General features: G+C 41.4%; 1 protein-coding gene across 3 annotated transcripts in view; it reads right to left on the minus strand.

Annotated features, from left to right (window-relative positions):
* The window catches only part of RASGEF1A (RasGEF domain family member 1A), a 147,785-nt gene that overhangs the window by 20,232 nt on the left and 108,312 nt on the right, over window positions 1-19,241 (minus strand). For 2 of the 3 annotated variants that reach the window (XM_063163910.1, XM_063163907.1), the window contains one exon: window positions 3,565-3,744. In XM_063163910.1, the coding sequence (XP_063019980.1) occupies window positions 3,565-3,738 (174 nt within the window). In that variant the 5' untranslated portion in view covers window positions 3,739-3,744. Of the gene's footprint in view, window positions 1-3,564; window positions 3,745-6,175; window positions 6,247-19,241 lie in introns of those variants that run through there. The other variant, XM_063163909.1, reaches the window with a different exon arrangement.

The raw sequence follows: 19,241 nt of genomic DNA on the forward strand, positions 1-19,241 counted from the left end.
GTTCCTTTGATAATGTTTTCTAGGATGTTCATAAAAGATTTGAAGTGGCAAGAAGCAGGAAGACACAGGCCATGACAGTGCGTATTTTCCATTTTAGGCTTGCTGATGTGTCTCTCTAATCAGTAATAGCTCTACTGGACCCATGCAATGCTTTTTCAGACAACATCAAACTTTTAGATTTCAGAAACAAGTTATCATTCCTTCTGGAATCCACCTACTCTATTTTTATTCCATTTTTAAAAGTCATTTAACTGGAACTAGGTTCATTACTCTGGAAAACAAAATTGTTCCATTGTGGTCAATCAAGATACGCTGGTTTACACCATACTGGTATCAAATTGAGGGATTTTGATACTTTTATTACTGACACAGACAAGGACTACCCAATGAAAAATGAGAGCATACTGACCCCCCCATTTCCTTGTCTCTCTGCTAGTAGCCACTCCTTATCCAATAAAGAAATTTCAGAGTAAACTAAGCCATGCATTTCAGGTTAGTGCTAGGTCTCAGGGGCTAGAACATAGTTGTTTTGGATAGTAAAGATTTCATACTAATTAGGATTTCATATGTAATATCATTTGTACAGAGGCTAAATGTTATAACAGTGTAAAAACCTACAGCTTCTCAGGCAGTCCTCTAGCCATGAAGGGGATGGTTTGGAGAAGGAAATTTAGCTCTGAAGCTAGCTAGTTTGATACAGAATGATTAAAAAAAATGCTCCCATAAGCTATAAGAGTGAAAGTTAAGCTCCATTTATCCTAAAAGTGACAGGTATTTGGGAGGGGAGGCAAAAAAAAAAAAAAATCCTTTTTGCAGTTGGGAGAATGTAAGTAGACACAAAAGGGGCTTGTGCTTTGCAAGAGAATAAGAAGCCAGATTCCTTTAGTGCCTAAAGTTGTTGCTAAGAGATGAGCTGAATTATATTAAAAAAAAGAAGAGTGTGAGTGCACAAGACTAAAGAAGGAATTGTTACTCTCTGACCCAAGAATGCACTGATGACTTCTCGAGGCGGGGAAAAAAAATAAAATTTCTCTGTGTGCACTCACTGCTCATTCTGGAACTTTGTGTTTGTGAAATATTTTCTTCAAATATTTTCTTGCTTGGGCACAAGGGTTGCAGACTGGTACATTCCATTCCTAACCTCCTGAACTCCTCTGTCTCATGAGCATACATTTCCCTGTGTGCAGAGCAAGTCCCCGCACACAAACAAGACTCAGAAGAGCAGCACACTAATGCAGGCACTTATCTTTCCTGTCCTCCCTTGCCTGTCTCGTGCTCTGCCAACATGGCAAGCACATTTTTGTTCTGCCTCTGTAACCAGCACAGAAGGACACAGTGTGTTTGCTCTGTCCCCACTCCCTTTTCCCCTGCCCAGAAGGTTCCTGTGATCAGTGTGCACACAGGCAGCAATGCCTTCTGAGCACCGTGCTCAAATGCAGTCATCAGAAAACTTGGATGAGTGCTGCAACTTAGCACTGTGTCACTCTGAAAGAAGGTAACCCCTGCTCTAATACTGCCACTGGCTTCTGTGGGTGACACTTTGCTGCCTTTCTTTGGATGAGTAGCCAGAGAGTTAAGTCTAAAAGGTTTTGATACTTCTCTCTTGAACATACAGGACTGGCTGCTCTTCTGACAGGATATCAGCTTAAATGGCCACCACCAACCCTCTGTGGCAACTCCCCTAAAACCACAAATGAGCATGAAATGAAGCATAAACATGTAACTGAAGGGAAATAGAAAACTTGAGTTTGAAGATAACTCATATACAGCTTCTTCTTTATGTTGTTCAGAGCTTATTTGTCCACTCATTTTATAATTAATCCTTTCACCTAAACTGGGTGATCTGGTTTAACTAAAGGTATGTGTTGTGCTATGGAGGAGATGAATTTGGTTGGATGCTGTTGTCCATCTCTCTTTGCCTGGAGTTACCCCTGAGTGCTTCTGTTGGATGCTCAGCTGTGAGCCTGCAGGGTGGGGCCCACGGCTGCTTGCTTTGTAATGCACTCTTGCATGGGACATGAAGGGAAAGCACCACGGAAACTAGCTGCATTACAAAGTAAGCTGCAGACCCTTTACTCACTTCCTGGAACCATTTTCAGAACAGCTGTGTTGTAAATAGATTTTATGTTGCAAGGTACAATGAGAGATGTGCATTAGCAGCTACTTAAAAAAACTTTGCTACACTTCTGAAATACAAGTAGCAAGTAACAAGATTCATTCATGTATCAGAGGAAAGAGAAGGAACAGGCTCCTTGGATTATCCTAAAGCTATTCATTCCACTGTAACACCCCACCAGCTCTACCCACTAGTTTCTTCTGTGCATCTGCTCTACAATATGTATTTGGGGGTGTGGAAGGGAGATTTAATGTCTAACAATGGTTATCCCTCTGAGTCTTAGAAAGGATTTGGTACTGGCAGCACAATTGTATGTTAGCCATTTTTAAATACAAGGTTTAGGATTACTTTTGAACTGGAATAGTAAACCATGCTTGTTTTGCTTTTTTAATCCTATACTGATGATTGATGGCAATTCTGCACATTCCCACTGAACTCTGGCATGGAGAGTCCCTTTCTGTGGATGATGATGATTGTGAGGATGTGTGGTGTTATTTGTGGGACCTTGGAGGGACTTTATTATGATTTAAATGAGACCACAATAAAACATTCTACACAAATTAGATTGAGAAACATACAAGATATAGCATGGCCCACTGCAATAAACATTAAGTTTGGCATACAAGTTAATAGTGACTGCAGTTTCCTGCTCCCTTGTTGGTTTTCAAAGTGCTGGGATATTTCTGTAATAGCTGCTGCTTTTTCAGAGCTCAAATAGAATAGAAGTTATATAGAACCTCTGATCTTTGGCCACTTGTTCCAATAGTATCTTTCATTAATGGGCACAAAGAGTAATTTTAAGTGATAAAGTGGTATCTTAATATCCTTGGTTCAAATTCTTACTGCATACCCTAGAGTTACATATAGGTAAGATTCACTTTGAGGACTGCACTGAAGATGTTCAGCCAGTTGCAAAATCATTTTCAGGCTTGAGAACATACATTATTACAGCACTGTCCCATTAAAATGTCTTTAGAAAGAGAGTATTTTAATTAAAATCTATTTTAGGTTGTGATTTTTTTTTCTGATGGCCTAACTAGGATATGCATAGAAAATTAAAGGGAAAAATACTAGAGCTGTTTTCAGGTCTGCTTCCCTAGGTAGGACCTGGTTAGCAGTTAATCTTGGCTGCATTAGAGCTAAAGCAGCTTAGAACTATGAAAATTCAGTGGCTAATGCTGCTTTTAATTGGTTCTTAAGGCACCCATTTGAGTTCAAGATGGCTTTATCTTTTAACAAGCGCTCTCATTTAGAAACAGAATATCACTATTGAGCAACATCTTTAACTAATGAATATTGCCAGTAAAATAAATGCATCTTTAGCCTACATCTCAATCTTGAATCAGACAGAGGTAGAATTTTATGAGAGAGCAACAATTCAGATACTAGTGCAGTATGGGAGTAGTAAAGCATGGGAGTAAAAAAATCCCCTTTTGGTGGCTACTTACATCTGGGTAATAGTCCATGGTGGGCACCAGGCGCTCTATCAAGGCCTCCAGTGATCCAGAAACAAGGTTCCCATCCTGGTAAACAGGGTCCACACATCTCTCTCCCATGTCTGGCTGCACTTGCCCACTACAACTGGAACCAAGCATGCTGGAAAATATTGGCGTCTGGGGCATAGTTTCCTGCAGAAGGGCAGAGAAAGAGAGAGAGGGTTAAGCTTTCTTGCAGGATGTCTTATGTGTGGGTTTTACAGAGGCATACATTAAACACAATTACAGATTTGACTGAAGGCAGCCTCAGCGCTCAAGCTGAGTTCTGAATCCAAGCAGTCTGCAAGCTGGCTTTGGTGTTTGAAATGCACTTTAAATTATGTCTCTAAAGCTGTAGATGCATGAGTTATAAGAATTTTCCTCACTGCACTTGATTTCTTCCTTTTCCCCAGTTTTCCCCTGGTTTTTTATGCATAAAACTAGACAGAGATGAAAATACAGAATGCTTTCTGAATTTCCAAGATACTCAAGTGGTGCCTTACTGAGCAAACAAACAAATACTAAGCTTTAATGTTCCCATTTTTACTCATTTTGAAGTCAGATCTTTGGCCAAAACACTTCACTTGTGATGATAAATCCTTCACGACTTCTGTAGCTAGATGTAATCCAGGTCTCAGCACAAGGGCATCTTCTGCAAGTAGATATGTCTGGAAACAGCAGGGGATATCCTGTCTGATCAAAATTGCCGTTTTTTTTTTTAAACATGTACATGAAACCAGCAACCGGGTGGAACTGTGACATATACTGTCATACAAGCCTAATTTAAACAGTCTCTTTGGAGATCTTTGCTTAGGATACAAACCTGTTGTCGCAACACAAAAACCACACCAAGGTTTAGGGTTTGCACCTCCCTTCCCTTGACCGCAATTGTATCACTGTACCGCAGCCTTTGAGTAAACTCCAGGGGGTTTCATGTTTGTTTTAAATTGGCTACAGCTTAAATCTATGCAGAAGGCTAAACAAAACATCCTGCTGCTGTATGTAAAGGTTGGAAATGCTATTCAGCATCAAAACAGGTCCCCCTGGCTGCTGAAATAGTCAAGACTCTTTAGGAGATCAAGTGCAAAGAAGGCAGCATTAACTCTTGAGCTGCTGTCTCACTGTCTCTGAAAGAGACAAGATATTGACATAGATGAAAAGCACTTATGTAGATGAAAAGGATTAGGCCATTATCGGCACCTTTAACCTGACAGCTGTTTCTAACTGCGCTCATCTCCTGCACTTAAGTCTTCTCCTGAGCAATTTTTTAATGCAAAGCATATTTTTCCTCTCAAACTCTCCAAAGTCAATCATTCATGTTTACAACTGGAATACAGAACATTTTTCTCCTCTTAGGCACTGATAAATGCTAGGTGCACTGTGAGGAAAAAAATACCAATATTAACAGAACTTGTTTATCAAAGTGACAGATTTACTTGCGTGACGCTGATAAGTAGAACCGTTTCGTGGCTTTTACCAAGAAACCATTGCGTACATACGTGATAAGAGACATAAGGGAAGTGTAATTCCCTGTAAGATAAATATAGTAGCTGTTTAATAGCAACTAGGGAGACCACAAGGAGGAATGGAGCTCAGTTTCAGAAGTTCAGGACACAGAGTCCAATAAAATAGAAAAGGCAGGATCTAATGTCATATCAAAAGAAATGAAAAATGACAGTTCTGCATAAAAGCACATTGAGGTTATTCAGTATTTTACAGATTTATCTGTTAGGCCTGAGCTTTGCAGTACGTAACACCGACAAACGGCTGAAGCTAACGGCTTCGCTATCTGTACTATGTAACTCGCCAGTAATTTGCTTTTTTCCCTTTTAAGGTCCATAGCAATACAGCCCCAAGCTGCTGCTCAGGATGGTCTGGCTGTGATGAGCACTTCTGGCCAACAACTTGAAGTTGCACAGGGCTTTTAAGCGAACCTAACCACCAAACAAATCCTCACCGAAACGATGCTTTAGCGGGAAACGAACCCCGCTTTTGCCATCAAGCCTTTTAACTCCTTTAAGGCGCTCGTTGTTGCATCAGTTCGGTTTTTAAAGACCCCTCTGGGGCGCAGCCTGTACCGCTCCCTTCCCCGCTGTCCTGCCGGGGCTGGTGCCGCATCCCGCGCTGCCACCGCGCTCCCGGTGCTGTTCCCGCGGCAGGGCAGCGGGCACGGCCGGGAACAGCGGGACACGGCCAGGGCAGAGCCGGGCACAGCCGGGACACGGTGGGCACAGCGGGCGCGCTCCGCCGCCGCCACCCCGCGATCCTGAGGCGCTCTCCGCTCTGCCCGCGCCCCCAGCCCCGCTCCTGGGGCGGGATCGCTGCGGCAGAGCCCCGGTAGCACCTGCCGCCGGCCGTGCCCTCTCCCTGCCGCCGGCCGTGCCCTCTCCCTGCCGCCGGCCGTGCCCTCTCCCTGCCGCCGGCTGGCGGGACCCGGCGGGGCGCTGGCTCCGCCGCAGGGGCAGCTCCGCGCCAAGCCCACCCGTGCCCTCCGCGCTCCCGGGGGTTCCCTCCCGGCGGCCCCGGCGCTCCGTGCCCCGCAGGTGGCGGCCGGGCCGGCCCCGGCTCGGGCAGCGGCGCTTACCCTCATCTTCCTGGCGCGGCGCTCCCGGCGGGCGGGCACCGGGCCCGGCTGTGGGCTCTGACAGCCCCGGCCGCCCGCCGCCGCTCCCGCCCGCCCGCCCGCCTGACGTCAGGGCGGCCGCGGGGCCCCGTTGGCTGAGCGGCGGCGGGGCCCGTTCAAACGGCGCCGCGCGGGGAGGGCGGGGGCGCCGCTCTGCTGGGAACGCTCCGGCTTTCCGCCTGCTTTGGGCTGGGAGGACCGGCTCCCTCTCCCCCCCGCTTTTGTTTTTTGGCTGGTTTGGTTTTTCCCTTTTCTGTATGTTTTTTCCCCAAATACGCGTTCTCCAGCCGCCAGCCCGCCCGGCTCCCCTCGCTGCTCCCGCGTGTGCCCGGACGCGCTGCTAGGGAGCGCGGCCGCCCAGCCCTGCCCGCTGATAACTGATTTTATTCCTCTCTTGATCGGAGTTGTTTCTCTTCTAGCTGCCTGAGCCAGTTTGATAGCCCTGCGCTTGTCCCGAGCCGTCGGGCTGGCGCGGGACCAGCCCCGTCCTGTCTAGAGTCTGATCTCCCATTGAAAGGCTCCGAGGAGCATCAATCTGCCCCGCAGAGTCCCTCACCTGTACCCAGGAGCAACTGAGGGCTGCCATCTTTTCAGCCTTTTCCCACACAACCTTTTCCCCTCCTTGTCCTGTTCTTCATTTTACTTGAATTGGGATGGTTTAGTGGTTGCTACATTGTCTCCAGTCATTATTTAGATTTATTTTTGTTATTCAAATTATTTATTCGATTGCTGTGTTTGAACATGTAGCAGAAGGCTTCTCTAGTTTCCATGGTGATTAATGTAGGAAAAGCCTTTTTGGAGGTAGGTGCGCCACTCTAGGTAGGTGGGCGCGGCAAATTAATTTGGGCACATGCACGTACTCAGGAGTGTAAGGAACAGATTCAGGGTTGCTCACGATTTGAGGACAAGCACTGTCATCCATCCCAAACACACGTTAATTTTAGAAGGATATGTAGCTACTCATCTTTACTGCTTGCTTACTAAATTCATTTTGGCTTCCAAATTCTAACAGTTCTGCTGTAGAGATTATTTTCCTTATTTAAAATTAGTTTTTCTTTTAAACAACTACTAGAAAAGTCACGTTTTTGCCCCCCCCGCCAAGTCTGCTATGCTCAATCCTGGCTCTTAGCTGTACTCCACAACCTGTAGAGTGTGCAGGTGCTGTAGCAGACCTGATGCCTGTTTGTGCTGAGGCTCTGCTCAGTTACAGCTCCTGCCTGCCTTGGTCCTGGGCTGGAATCCAGGGAGTGGTGTCTGCACTGACTCTGTGTAATGGTCAGGGAAATGTAAAGGTAACCCACAGCAGGGTGAGAGACAAGTCTTGTTAAGTCTTGTTCAAACATCTTGAAGCTCTTTATAAAAAGTTACCAAAAGCAGAAGGTAAGAGCTTGTAGGCTGTCACTGTATAACATGATAGTATTTCTTTCTGAATGCTATCAATATCTTTCAATACCTCATCTAGTATTTATGGCTAGGAGCAACACCAGCAAGCCTGCAAATAAGTATGCATGAAAAACAGGCATTGGATTTCATTCTGTTTCTGTGCTAATCTGCTTTCTAACCTTACTCAAACATTTGCTGAGACTTTTAGAAGAATATGTCCATTAATCTTAGCAAAACATACCTAGTTAATTGAGCTCTAGTCACAGATTCAATCTGTTGTAAAAACAACCCGTGATCTTTTTGTTTGTTTGGGGTTTTGTTGGTTTTAGTGACATCAGAAATTAGATCTGTCTTGTCAGTGGAACTAAGAAATGTAGGAATTAAGATAAAAGTAAGGAAAACTATGCTAGCTAGGCATGCTCTCTCTTCTCTGAGACGTGTATCTATTCTGTGTTTTTGTTCCATATTTCTCTACTCAGTAGTCCAGCAGTCTGTTTAGACTTTTAATGTGTATGTAAATGAGCATATGCATGTATATTTCTTGTTTATACACATATAAACAAGAAATATAAACATATACATTTAAACATACATGTATAAACATACACATTTGTATGTTTATACAAATGTTGGGGGGTGTGTTAGGATAAAAGCTCAGTAAAATATCTTTTCCTTTCCCAGGATACATGATGCTTGGTTTTGGGGACACTGTGTTGTGCAGTCTTGTGTCTTGTTGGAAAGGTAGTTTTTACAAATCAGAGGAGCTGAAGGCCTTGTACAGCATGTAGCAGATGAATCATGTTATCATTTCATTTCATTTCCCTTCTGTAAAGTGTGGATAATGACCTTTAGCTATCTATATTCTGAGTGTTGAAATCTGTTGATACAGAAACTCTCTGGGGTCTAATTATTTTTGTAGTTATGTAAGGTCTGTTCCTCAGCAAATTGCTTGCATTTTGAAGATGCTTCCATCAGGCATTGCCTCATGTTGCTGGTGGGTGGACCCCAGAGCAGTTTAATCAGCAGCAGAGCCTGTTCTGGTTCTGTGGCTGGCTTTTGAGGTGACACTGCTGTGGTTCACTTGGGCTGGTCAGAGCAGCATCTTGCTGCAGAGTGAGTCAGCAGCAGCCACGCCGTGCCTGCCTCAGCCTTCAGGGTTCCTTCAGCCTCTCTCCCTCTGGCCAGCATCACCCTAACACCTTCCATTACCTGTGATTAACGACCTGGATTGACACTTGCAGTGTTTGGGTTCTGTTCCTGCTTGTGCTCTGGACACTTGACTGACAAATTTTTTTAATCCCACTGTGCCCTCAGTATTCATCTGTGAGATGCGGATAAGGTATTTTCATGCTGTTGCACTTACTTTGTATGTTTTTATATTTGGGCTGTAAGCTTTTGCCTTATTGTGTTGGGATACAGTTTCCCAATACAGTTATATCTCATCTCCAGTGGAAAATTGCTGGTCAATAGCTTGGTAAAAACAAGGAATTTTAGCAAAGAAAAATGGGTGAAAATGAAGGAGAGATCAATTTGAGAGTGAAGATTATAAACAGAGTCGGGGAAGAAGAAATCTGAATTTTTTCTACTCGTCTTAGGTAACAATATTTTGGAAACAACTTGTTCAAATGTGCCTGCGTGTATATTTTAAATGTAATTGTACTTAAGTCAGTCATTACAAATGTCATTAAGCAGATCTGAGGCTATAAAGTCAATTACAAAGGGACTCTCCTGCTGTCCTTGGAGCTTTCATTGTCAAGTTACTCGAGTCCCTCCCTTGGTCACCTTCCACACAAGTCTGTTAATAATGAACATTTGGTTTCATTTAACAGAGTTTGTCAACATGCTTTAAAGCCCCAGCATCTGCATTGAAGGAAACAAAGAGGAACAAAGCCACAGGAATTGGCATGGAAAATGAACCTAATTGTGTATGGCATTGTTCATAGTGTTGATTAAATACCAACACAGGGTCGAGTTTTCATCTGTCCATTCCCACCCATTTGTGCACACAGTAGGATGAATACAGCATATGGCTTAGGTCTTTGAAGCACTGCTGGGTTTGTGCCCAACCTTGTTTCTAACTTGGAGGGACAGTCTGAGCTGTTCCCCAGAGCTCTCCAGAGCTTTTGCAAGTGGCCAGGGTATAGGCAGGGTGACAGTGTGTGTTACATCTGTGTGGCAATGTTCCATCTTCTTCCACTGGTGCACTGTGCCCACGGAGCAGTGCAGGAACCTTGCTGCATGCCCACCGCCTTTGCAGGTCACAGCACAGCATTCTGCTCTTGCCACTGTGGAAGGCTTTAAGGCATATACAGCCTGATACTGTCATTTGGAATTCAAAAAGGAATGCTCTATTAAAAATGGGTGTTACATTCATGGGTTTTATGGATTTATGGCCTTGGCTGTAGACTGAGCCCTTTTATCTGGACTTGAGATTAGGAATTTGTCCAGGAAATGCCATTAAACTCCACAACAGTGGCCTTAGATAGGGTTTTTACATGGGCTCATGTTAGTAGGGATCATTTGTAAGACTTCATAAAAGACTAAAGGAGTAGAATGAAGTTAAGAGATTCAAAGCCTCAGGTGGCTTTGTTCAAGGAGCATTTGGGTTCTGGTCTTGTTCATAGGACTGCACAAATGTTCAAGGTTTCCTTGTTGCACACAAATTTTCAGATTTAAAAGCTGTTCTCAAACCACTTTTAGATGAATTTGAAGACTTCTAAATTTCAGAGATTCATGCTGCAGAATAACTTGATGGCACATTAATAACTTGGCAACAGATGGGAGTGGGAGGAAAGAGTTTCAAATTGTGGTTCTGAACTGACTAAAGCTTTATAAGCTTGAAACAAGGTTGAGCATGCTAGCCAGCAGTCTTTGATTATTACTGACTATGCCTTTGTCTCCCTCTCTCTGACCTGGGGCATGAGGAATCTTCCCACATAATAGTTTTGTCTGAGCCAATGACTATTGTAGTTTGAAAATGGCATTTTCTGTTTTGAAAACGTTTTGCTGAAGGGGTCCTGACCAGCTCTACCCCTTAGGTGCCCAGCAATTTTCAGAGCAAACCAAGATGAAAATATAGGAGCAACTTAAGATGTTTGTTGCTATGTCTGTTTTTAGTGATGTCTGAAAGGGGAAACTGGTTGTGAAAATTCTGTTCTGTATCTGTGGAGCAAACTGTGTTTTCACTGGCATAAGGGCAGCTCTGTGACACCACTGAGAATAACTCTCTGCTGGGCAGGGTGAAACAGATTTTTCCCTGATGCTGGGTCCTGTAGCTCCCCCTTGGACTGAAAGGAAAGGTCTTCCCCAGGATTTAGAGAGGACATGGTGCTAATCCCCAGGCATTTTAGTGCCTCTGCCAAAATAACAGATTTAACATAACCTGACATGAGTTGCCTGTGTTACTGGTGTGTGGCTGCTAATTAACTACTGAGATTTTAATGGCTATTTTGGCACTGCTGCCAAAGGAATTCCACTAGTCTGTTTGATTCCTGGTTTTCATAGATACTCTAGTCATAGAAATCTGTAGTTTTTAGAAATTTTCTTGCCTGCTGATTAAGATTTAAGGAACACTCAGTTAGGAAAAAACTGGATCAATCAGCTTTGATTAAATAAAATACAAATATAAAAGGTTGATACTCCTGCTTTGCATCAAGGATGTAACAAGAGATCCCTTACAGGAGTCAGAGGACCTCAGCTCATTTAAAGGCAGAGGAGATTTAGAGAGTGAACTAAAGGAAAAGGTGTCAGAGAAAGATGTAGGCTAGGCCTGCTCTGCTTAATGGAGCTGCTAGAACTTGTTATACATAAATGGCAATTTGTGTGTTTTCAGGAGCTGATGAAGCCTTCTCACTTTTTCTAAGGGCAGAAAAGGCACAAATCCCCCTATTTAACTGCTTTTAATGTTTGTGATTCAGTCTGATTTTGACTCCAGCAAGGAATTACAGAAGCGTGTTAATGTAATAGGCACTCTTGATATTAATTTTATCTCAGGCCTTTTAAAGTTGACTATTTAAGAACAACTGATATTCTATTTTAAATTGGGCTGAATTCAAGAATTCAGAGGCTGAATTCAAGATGAATTCAGAAGAATTCAAGGCTGAATTCAAGATGTAGGAGTTCTGGACTTATCCTCGCTAGTGTGCCCTTTACTTGCATATTCATGCTTGCTGTGACACCAGCAATTCCAGGACCCTGCCACTGAGCAGAAAGGGAAAATGAATTATGCCAAGGAGGAAGCATGTACATACATCAGCAATTTCGTGCCCAGGGGAAGAAAAATCTGCATGTCTGCTGATGTCAATCTTCTTGATATGGTATTTTTGTGAATGCACGTGGGTTGCTATTTCTTTTTAACTAGCTCAACAAAAAATGAGTTTATTTTTAGTGTTATAAGCTTCAGGGCATCACAATTAACAGATCAAAATTGCCAGTTTGATTAGCCAACCTTCTGTTTGCTTTAGCAGAAACTATGACAGTGACACTGTTAGCATTCCCACAGGTATTTTGGAAGATTCATTACAATCACTTATGGGATCCATTTTTTCTACCCCAATTTTCACTCTCTTTGGTTCTACAGATTTCATTTTTGAGCTGATGGAGAGAAGTTCTGGGCTGATGAGCTCATTTGCAGTAACTCACCTGCAGCTGTATTAGTTTAAAAGCATTTCTATTAAACATGTGATGTATCTTGTCTTACCCGAATTACTGCAAGTAATTCAGTTCCCATGAACATCTATTGCTTGGGCTCCTTTTGCTGACACTGCCAAGAAGTTCATCAGCAGTTTTGGGGGAGTTTTACAGTAGTCTGAAGTCTACTCATTTTCCAGGGCTCTTAATTGCTGTTGGTTTAATTCTAATGTCTTTATTTGGAATAGAATCAAGGTGTGGTAATCTTGACAGTATCTTGAGGAGAATATATGGAGAAGTATTGCAAAAATAGTTAAATATGGTACAATTTTAGCAAAAGGCTGCCATCAAATGAAGTACTCAAAATTAATTTCTAAGGAAGCATTCTAATGACTAACAAGAGCTAGTGAACAAAGGGATGAGCTCCCGAGCTTAATTAGTTTTATCTATAAGAACTTTTCTCTCACCTACAGTGATTTTTAGCATAGTTTGGGAAGGACTGACACTATCACATCACAAACTGTGTATTCAATTGGTACTGAGTACTACAGAACAGGGGTTATTGTTCCATATATTTGTATGTTTATCCTTTTTTACATATCCTAGGACACAGTCTCAGGCTATTCAAGCATAAACTATTGAACCTGAAGCTCTAAAGTAGTATGGCTCTATGGGGCCAAATTTGCACTGGGTTAGGCTGAGGACTGTTCTGCAGGTGAACAAACTCCCTGCTGTAGATACATAAATGTTGAAAGAAAAAAAAAATTAAAAAAAATAATCTGTGTACTAGTGATATTAAGTGATCAATTACTTAATCTGTTTTGCAAAAGCATCTTGACATGAATCAGTCAAAGAATTCACATGACTGAGCTACTTTGGCCCAAACCTCTATGAAAGTATCTTTATAAGGACATAAATGTAAATGTACTACAAAGAAAAGATTTATTGTCTTCCTGGAGCTTTTATTTTCCCTGTGGTCTGTGCCAGTCAAGCCACAAACCAAATAGCTGATGATGAAAAAACAATGTACTCACTGAACCTGTTTGCTTTGACACTCGCCTAAAAGTTTGCTAAGTCATAGGATAACAAGTTTCAATAATTTCTAGTTGTATATGTTTTTTAGGGGCAGGGGGAGCACTTATATTTTTTGTCAGGAGGATATTATTGGATTTTTCACCCTTTTGTCTGCCTTTTCAAGTTTGTTGTGCCAGAATTAAAAATAATTTAGAGAGGTATTTTTATTATTTTACTTAAATTTTACAATTGATATTCTTCTGCCTTCTTACCAGAGGAAGACTCAGATGGTGCAAAACAAACACAGTGGATTCAAGAGGCACGCATGTTTTGATGAGTCTGGATTTCAACCCCACAGCTGCTGCTGTGGCATGAAACAGATGTCATGTCAGCCAGCAACTTCAAAGGGGATTCCCTAGGCACGAGCGTGTGGGAAACTTAAAACCGATCCTGTTTCCCCTGGGGAAGCTTGTTCCTTCTGCTGCTCGCTTGTGTTCCCCATTAGGCTCTGTTCTCTCACAACAAAGCTGTGCTCACCGTGGGCACAGCCTGGCTCAGGTCAGGTTTAGAGACTTGTGGTAGGATTGGCTGTGGGTGGATTTCTCTGTTTTGAGTTTTTGTTTAGGGATTTTTTTTTTTGGTTTTTTTTTTTTTTTTGGGTGTTTTTTTTTTTTTTTTGACTTTTTATTTTCATTTGTTCAGGGACACCAAAGCTCCCTAAAATCCATGGTCATGTTAGTAAAACATTTTTTTAGACTGGATCTCAGAAGTCTGTGATCTGTAGGAATTGGAAAGTGCTGTAGTGCTTGATGCTATTTTCCCTGCATTTCCTACTTTTCTAACCACATTTTTTTCCTTCATATCTAGACAAGGTAGAAACAGATGCAGGTTGTTGATATAGCTGAGAAGAGAAGCTGTAGGGATATATGCTGGATTTATGGAATGAATAGCTGCCACTAAGACATGGCTGCAGTAATTGTAATAAAGCTCTAAGTGGTGTTCAGAAGTGTGGACTACCCTTGCCCAGGAAAATATAATCAGCTCTGTTATTTGGTTTTCTCTCTGTAAAGTCTTGAAACAAACAGACAGAACTCTACATACAAACTGTAAAGTGTTATGGTAAAGCTCATATACACACACATTGCATGAAAGCTAAAATATGTAACTAATATTTCAATTTTTTGGATAGCAAGAATGAAAACAATTTAAAAATTTTATTTCATTTCTCTGCCCTCCTGTCCCTCCCTGGTGCTTCTGTGTGTCCTGAACTGATTATTACCTATTGTTTGACTGGTATTTGAGCTGGTGGTTTAAAAGTAGAAGCTTTCCATGTCTTGGCAGATTTCCTGGCCAGTCTATTCATAATGCATTTAACTTTCCTAGTGATATGAGAATTTTGGCCAGGTAGTACTCTTACACTCCTTTAAAATCTGTATACATGAAAAAAGCTTCAAAGTGCCTTGCCCCCAAATGAAGCTGCTTAAGAATAATACCTTAACAGTGTTGCAGTACTGATTGTTAATTTGGGAATGTTCACTGAAAAGCACATTGTTTTTCTTGTGTATGAGACCAGTTCCCTATGAGTATTTTATAATTTCCTATTTTCTCACTTGTGGCTCCCACAGAATATATGGATGGCAAAGACAAGCTAGAAATCCTAAACTTACAAGGCATCCCACTGGCAGCTGGTTCAGACCTAATAATACCAAAGTAAAAAATGCAGCTTGTTTTACATGAAGTATTGCAAATGCAATAAGTTATTTAAACAGTTATCTTTGCAAATTCTTTAATAAAAATCTAGCCCAATTTCAATTAGGGAGATCTAAAATGCTCTCTTGTCTGTTTACAGCATAAATGTTTTATATATTTACATATCACAACCATTTTCTTCCTGATAATATATTCTATCATTTCATCTTGTTCTAAGAATAATTAGGACCATAATATGAAACATTATATACAAAATTCTCCCCTTATTACCCACCAGCCTGCATCAAATCCCTTTGATAAGCGGACTGAGGAATTTCTTGTCATATTATATTTTGTGCAGTCCAGGAAAAGGAGTGTATCACGTTGTAACTTCTACCATGTTACTTATCGGATCTGCTGTTTCTTTGGTATAAAAATTCAGTGATGCTCCAGAAATTTGAGACTGGAGAGGCCCTCAAGTGTTGGCATTTAAACACCTGTGTTGCAAGTGGAGCACAGTTTTGCTGCATGTCCTTGGTAGATGAAGTTAAACACATACTCCCACTCACACCTAAGTCTACTGAAGTAAAGAATGGTTTGTGCAAGTGGAGCAGTTGCTTCTAGAAACAGAATTGCAATTTTAAAGCAAAAGATGAAAAGCATTGAATATGCTTTTTATTAGTAGTTATTTTCTAAAGTAAATGAAAGTCTTGAATGGTGTTAGCATTGCATGATACATAATAATTCATATTAGCTATTAATTAACTTTTGTAATGGATGTTCTATGAATTTGGTGAAATGGCTGCTTTATATTTTGCAGTTCTCAGTGAGTCTATTGAGCAAAATATTTTTTTTCATTGTTGCTAAAACTTTTTACTGCTACTAAAAATCTAGAGAGCATTGACTGTTTTATGTAATCACTTCATTTTTGTAGTTTGCAAAATACTGGCAGACTTAAACTGAGGTTGGTGAAGGAAGGCAGGATTAACACAGGATTTCAATGAGGCCATCTGTAAATAACCATACAGAAAGCAGGGCACAAACCATAAAAGATCATCTCTGGCCTGCTGTCTGCTACCCTTGTCAAAACTGTGAATAACAAGGCACTGAGCCTGAGTGCCAACCACTGCCTGACTTGGCACTGCCCACACTTAGACACAGCTCTGGAGACAGCAAAGTAAGTCAAGGAAAGCAGATCTCTGATAAGAGTGCAAAGCCAAAGAAGTAGCCACATATATCTCCCCATTCCTACAATCTGCATGACCATGATGATCAGCTGAGCTCCAATATTCACAGAATCCACAAAATAAAATAGAATTACAGGAATATAATGCAATGATGGAATGCTCACCCCATATCTTTTTCTCCAATGTAGCAGAGACGTCCAAGCAAAAGCAACTTATCCAGCTACAGAAGCATTACTACTTGGAAGATTATTATTCTTTAATTAAAATGCTAGATTGTCAGGAAAACTTCCCAATGAATGGAAATAGCCTGCTTAGGCACCCTTTGATCTGAGCTGTGCTTATCTCCATGTTGGCTGATGACACTTTCAAGATATATGTTTTGCCTGGGTAGTGACTCCTAGGGTGCTATGGTAAATGACAAGATTTTGGCATGGTTATTTCTTATAAAAACCCTCCCAAAAAACCCAATTTCTTAAGGAACTTTAGCTTCTAGTTTTATCCTGAAAACATCAGAATTGCATCTGAAAACAGTTTATAATCTGTCACAAACCCCTGCTTTGACATGTGTTTTGTTAATTGAACTTCTGAGGATGTGCAATTCCAAGGTGTCTGTTTAAGGAAGCAGTGTGGCTCACCTGGTTCACATATTCACAGCTAAGCTAAACTCTCATCTTTATTCTGTGCAGCATTGCCATTTCTACTAAAACCTAATCCATTATTCATAACTGCTTCTAATTTTGGCCTAACTTTGAACTGGAGATAATTGGAATGTCTCCAATTGTCTCGTATGTTCACACATCAAAGAGCATCAATTCAGAAGTTAGCATTGTTCTTGTGGTGTATGCATGTGTGTGCTTTAAAGAGTGAGGAAATATTGTTTGGTTAGTGATATTGGGATATTCCACTGTTTTCTTTCAAAAATAAATGATAATAAATTTATAATCCTAGGGAAGGGGTGCCATAGGTTATCATGTCCAATGCTGCAAGATCTGAGTATTAGCACAAAACTGGTTAGAGGCAGCAGAACTCATCTGAGTGACCCCAAGTAAAGGTTGATGTTTAGTGGTACTTAATCCCTCTTTTCCCTTTGGTGCTGCTTGTGATCACAAGTCCCTATTTTCATTACTGACCAAAATAATCTTATCTTTTTATTATTACTGTTTTTCCTTATTTTTTTCTTCCTCTATATTATATTGATATACTTGGTTGAAAGTCTGATTCTGCATACATTTTGTGTTTTCAATGCAGATAAAAATTACCTCACCAAGAGAAAAATTTTAAAGATTTTGCTAATTTTTTTTTAAAAACTGTGGATATGCTATCTCTGTAAAAGTGACTACTAATAGTGTACACACCTAGGGGCTCAAGAACTGAATCCAGCACAGCACTCCAAATGTTACAGCACTGAAGCTGCATCCCAGGTTGATGCACATAGGAAATACTTCGATTTATCTTGAAGTTGCCCATTCAGTTTCCTGCCAAGCTCTCTGCTCAGTTTAGAAGATAAGCAAAGATTTACAGACTAGAAGTGGCTGATATCTCTTCATTGGCAACAGATAAAAACTAGCAAAATACAGTTTGATCAGGGAGTTTTTGCCTTTTTCTCCAGATGTAAAAGTAAAGTTTTTTAGAAACAGCTGTCAATACAGTCCTCAAACCTGAGCTAAGTAATCTGCTCCCTTTTCTGATTGCTTTGAGGAGCATTCTTGTGCAGCTATGGCAAATGTCCCAGCAGAATTTTTCATATCCTTTCAGTGATAATTTGTGCTCAGTTTTCAGCTGCAAGGGACTAAAAGAACATTTCAAGCCCACACAAAGTCTGACGAGAGCTCGTGACTGTCTGCAATTTGGAACAGCAGGCTGCGTGTTCCCTGTTGCAGCAGGGAAGATGTCAGGATTAGGTTTATTTAGGGTTTTTTTTTTAGCATTATTAAAATGCAGCTGATAACTACCAGAAAAAATAATTGCAAACCATAAATTATTTGTTTTTAGTCCCATGCTAGCAGAATAAATAATTTTGTAAGATTATGAGAAAATAAGAGGGTAAGAGTGGATTGAATACGCATTTTACTTCTTAACATGTTGGTGAATAACGAGAGAAAAATCAGCCCAGGAAAGGCATCACTCACCTTTTGAGCTTTTAACCCTTGCCCAAAGCCTGTCCTGCAAATCCCTTGAAGTCCCATGTTCAGCCACCAGTGATTTTTGCTGCCCATCTTTTCCTTCCCCTCCTCCAGCCATCTTCTCGCCCCTTCCCCCCACTTGCCATTAAAAGGAAAGCTTCTGAGAGCTCATAAGCAACAGGCTCATGCTTTCAATCAAGGCAGGGAGCTGAATAGCCTTGCACTCAGAGCCAGCTCAGCAGAGCTGGAGTCAGGGCCCCTTCATTAATGGGAAAGGAATTTGTGCACCTTCTGAAATCTTCCAGCACTCCCCCAAGCTGCCTGAGCCACACTGCTTGTGTTTCTCAAAAACTTCCCCACTGTGACCACAGTTCCATTTCTCTCATTCTCTCCTCCAGCTCTTGAAAACTAAATATGCAAAGGTAATTTCCCTGCTCTTGCTGGCTCCATGATCTTTGCTCATTAGGAGATGCCATTTAAAATTTATTTATTTCTCTGCACCCTAAACCATTGGTTTTGGTGAAAAATATAGCTGAGCTTAGAGTTATGTGCAAGAAAATATAACATTTGCATCAGGTTGGCCAGACATCTGTGCAGTGCAGGCCCAAACCCTGGTTTTGATTCTCAGGCTCAGTGGTTTCCACTGGCAGTTACTGGCAGTTTTCTCACTCAAACATCTTGTTTCAGTTCACACCAGCTGAGTTTTGTCTTGAGTTTATAGGGCTTATAACAAACCCTGGAAACTCAAATGCAGAGCTCAACTGAAACAGCTGCTGTCCTTTCTTTTGGTCCAAACTACGTTACCACCTAAGTTGCTGAAATCATCCTTACCTCGTGAAAATTACCTCAGGTTTGGTGAAAACCTCATAAACCTAGCATGGTACCTGCTTGGTTTGGGAATGTTTTCTTAGCTTATTTATTAGCTAATTTTAAAACTAATTCTGTATCATAAATATGCACCACATCAGGAATTATGTAATTTCATTTCGCATATTTTCAGAA

This window comes from Melospiza melodia, chromosome 9 (genome assembly GCF_035770615.1).
Source record: "Melospiza melodia melodia isolate bMelMel2 chromosome 9, bMelMel2.pri, whole genome shotgun sequence".
Taxonomy (NCBI): Eukaryota; Metazoa; Chordata; class Aves; order Passeriformes; family Passerellidae; genus Melospiza; species Melospiza melodia.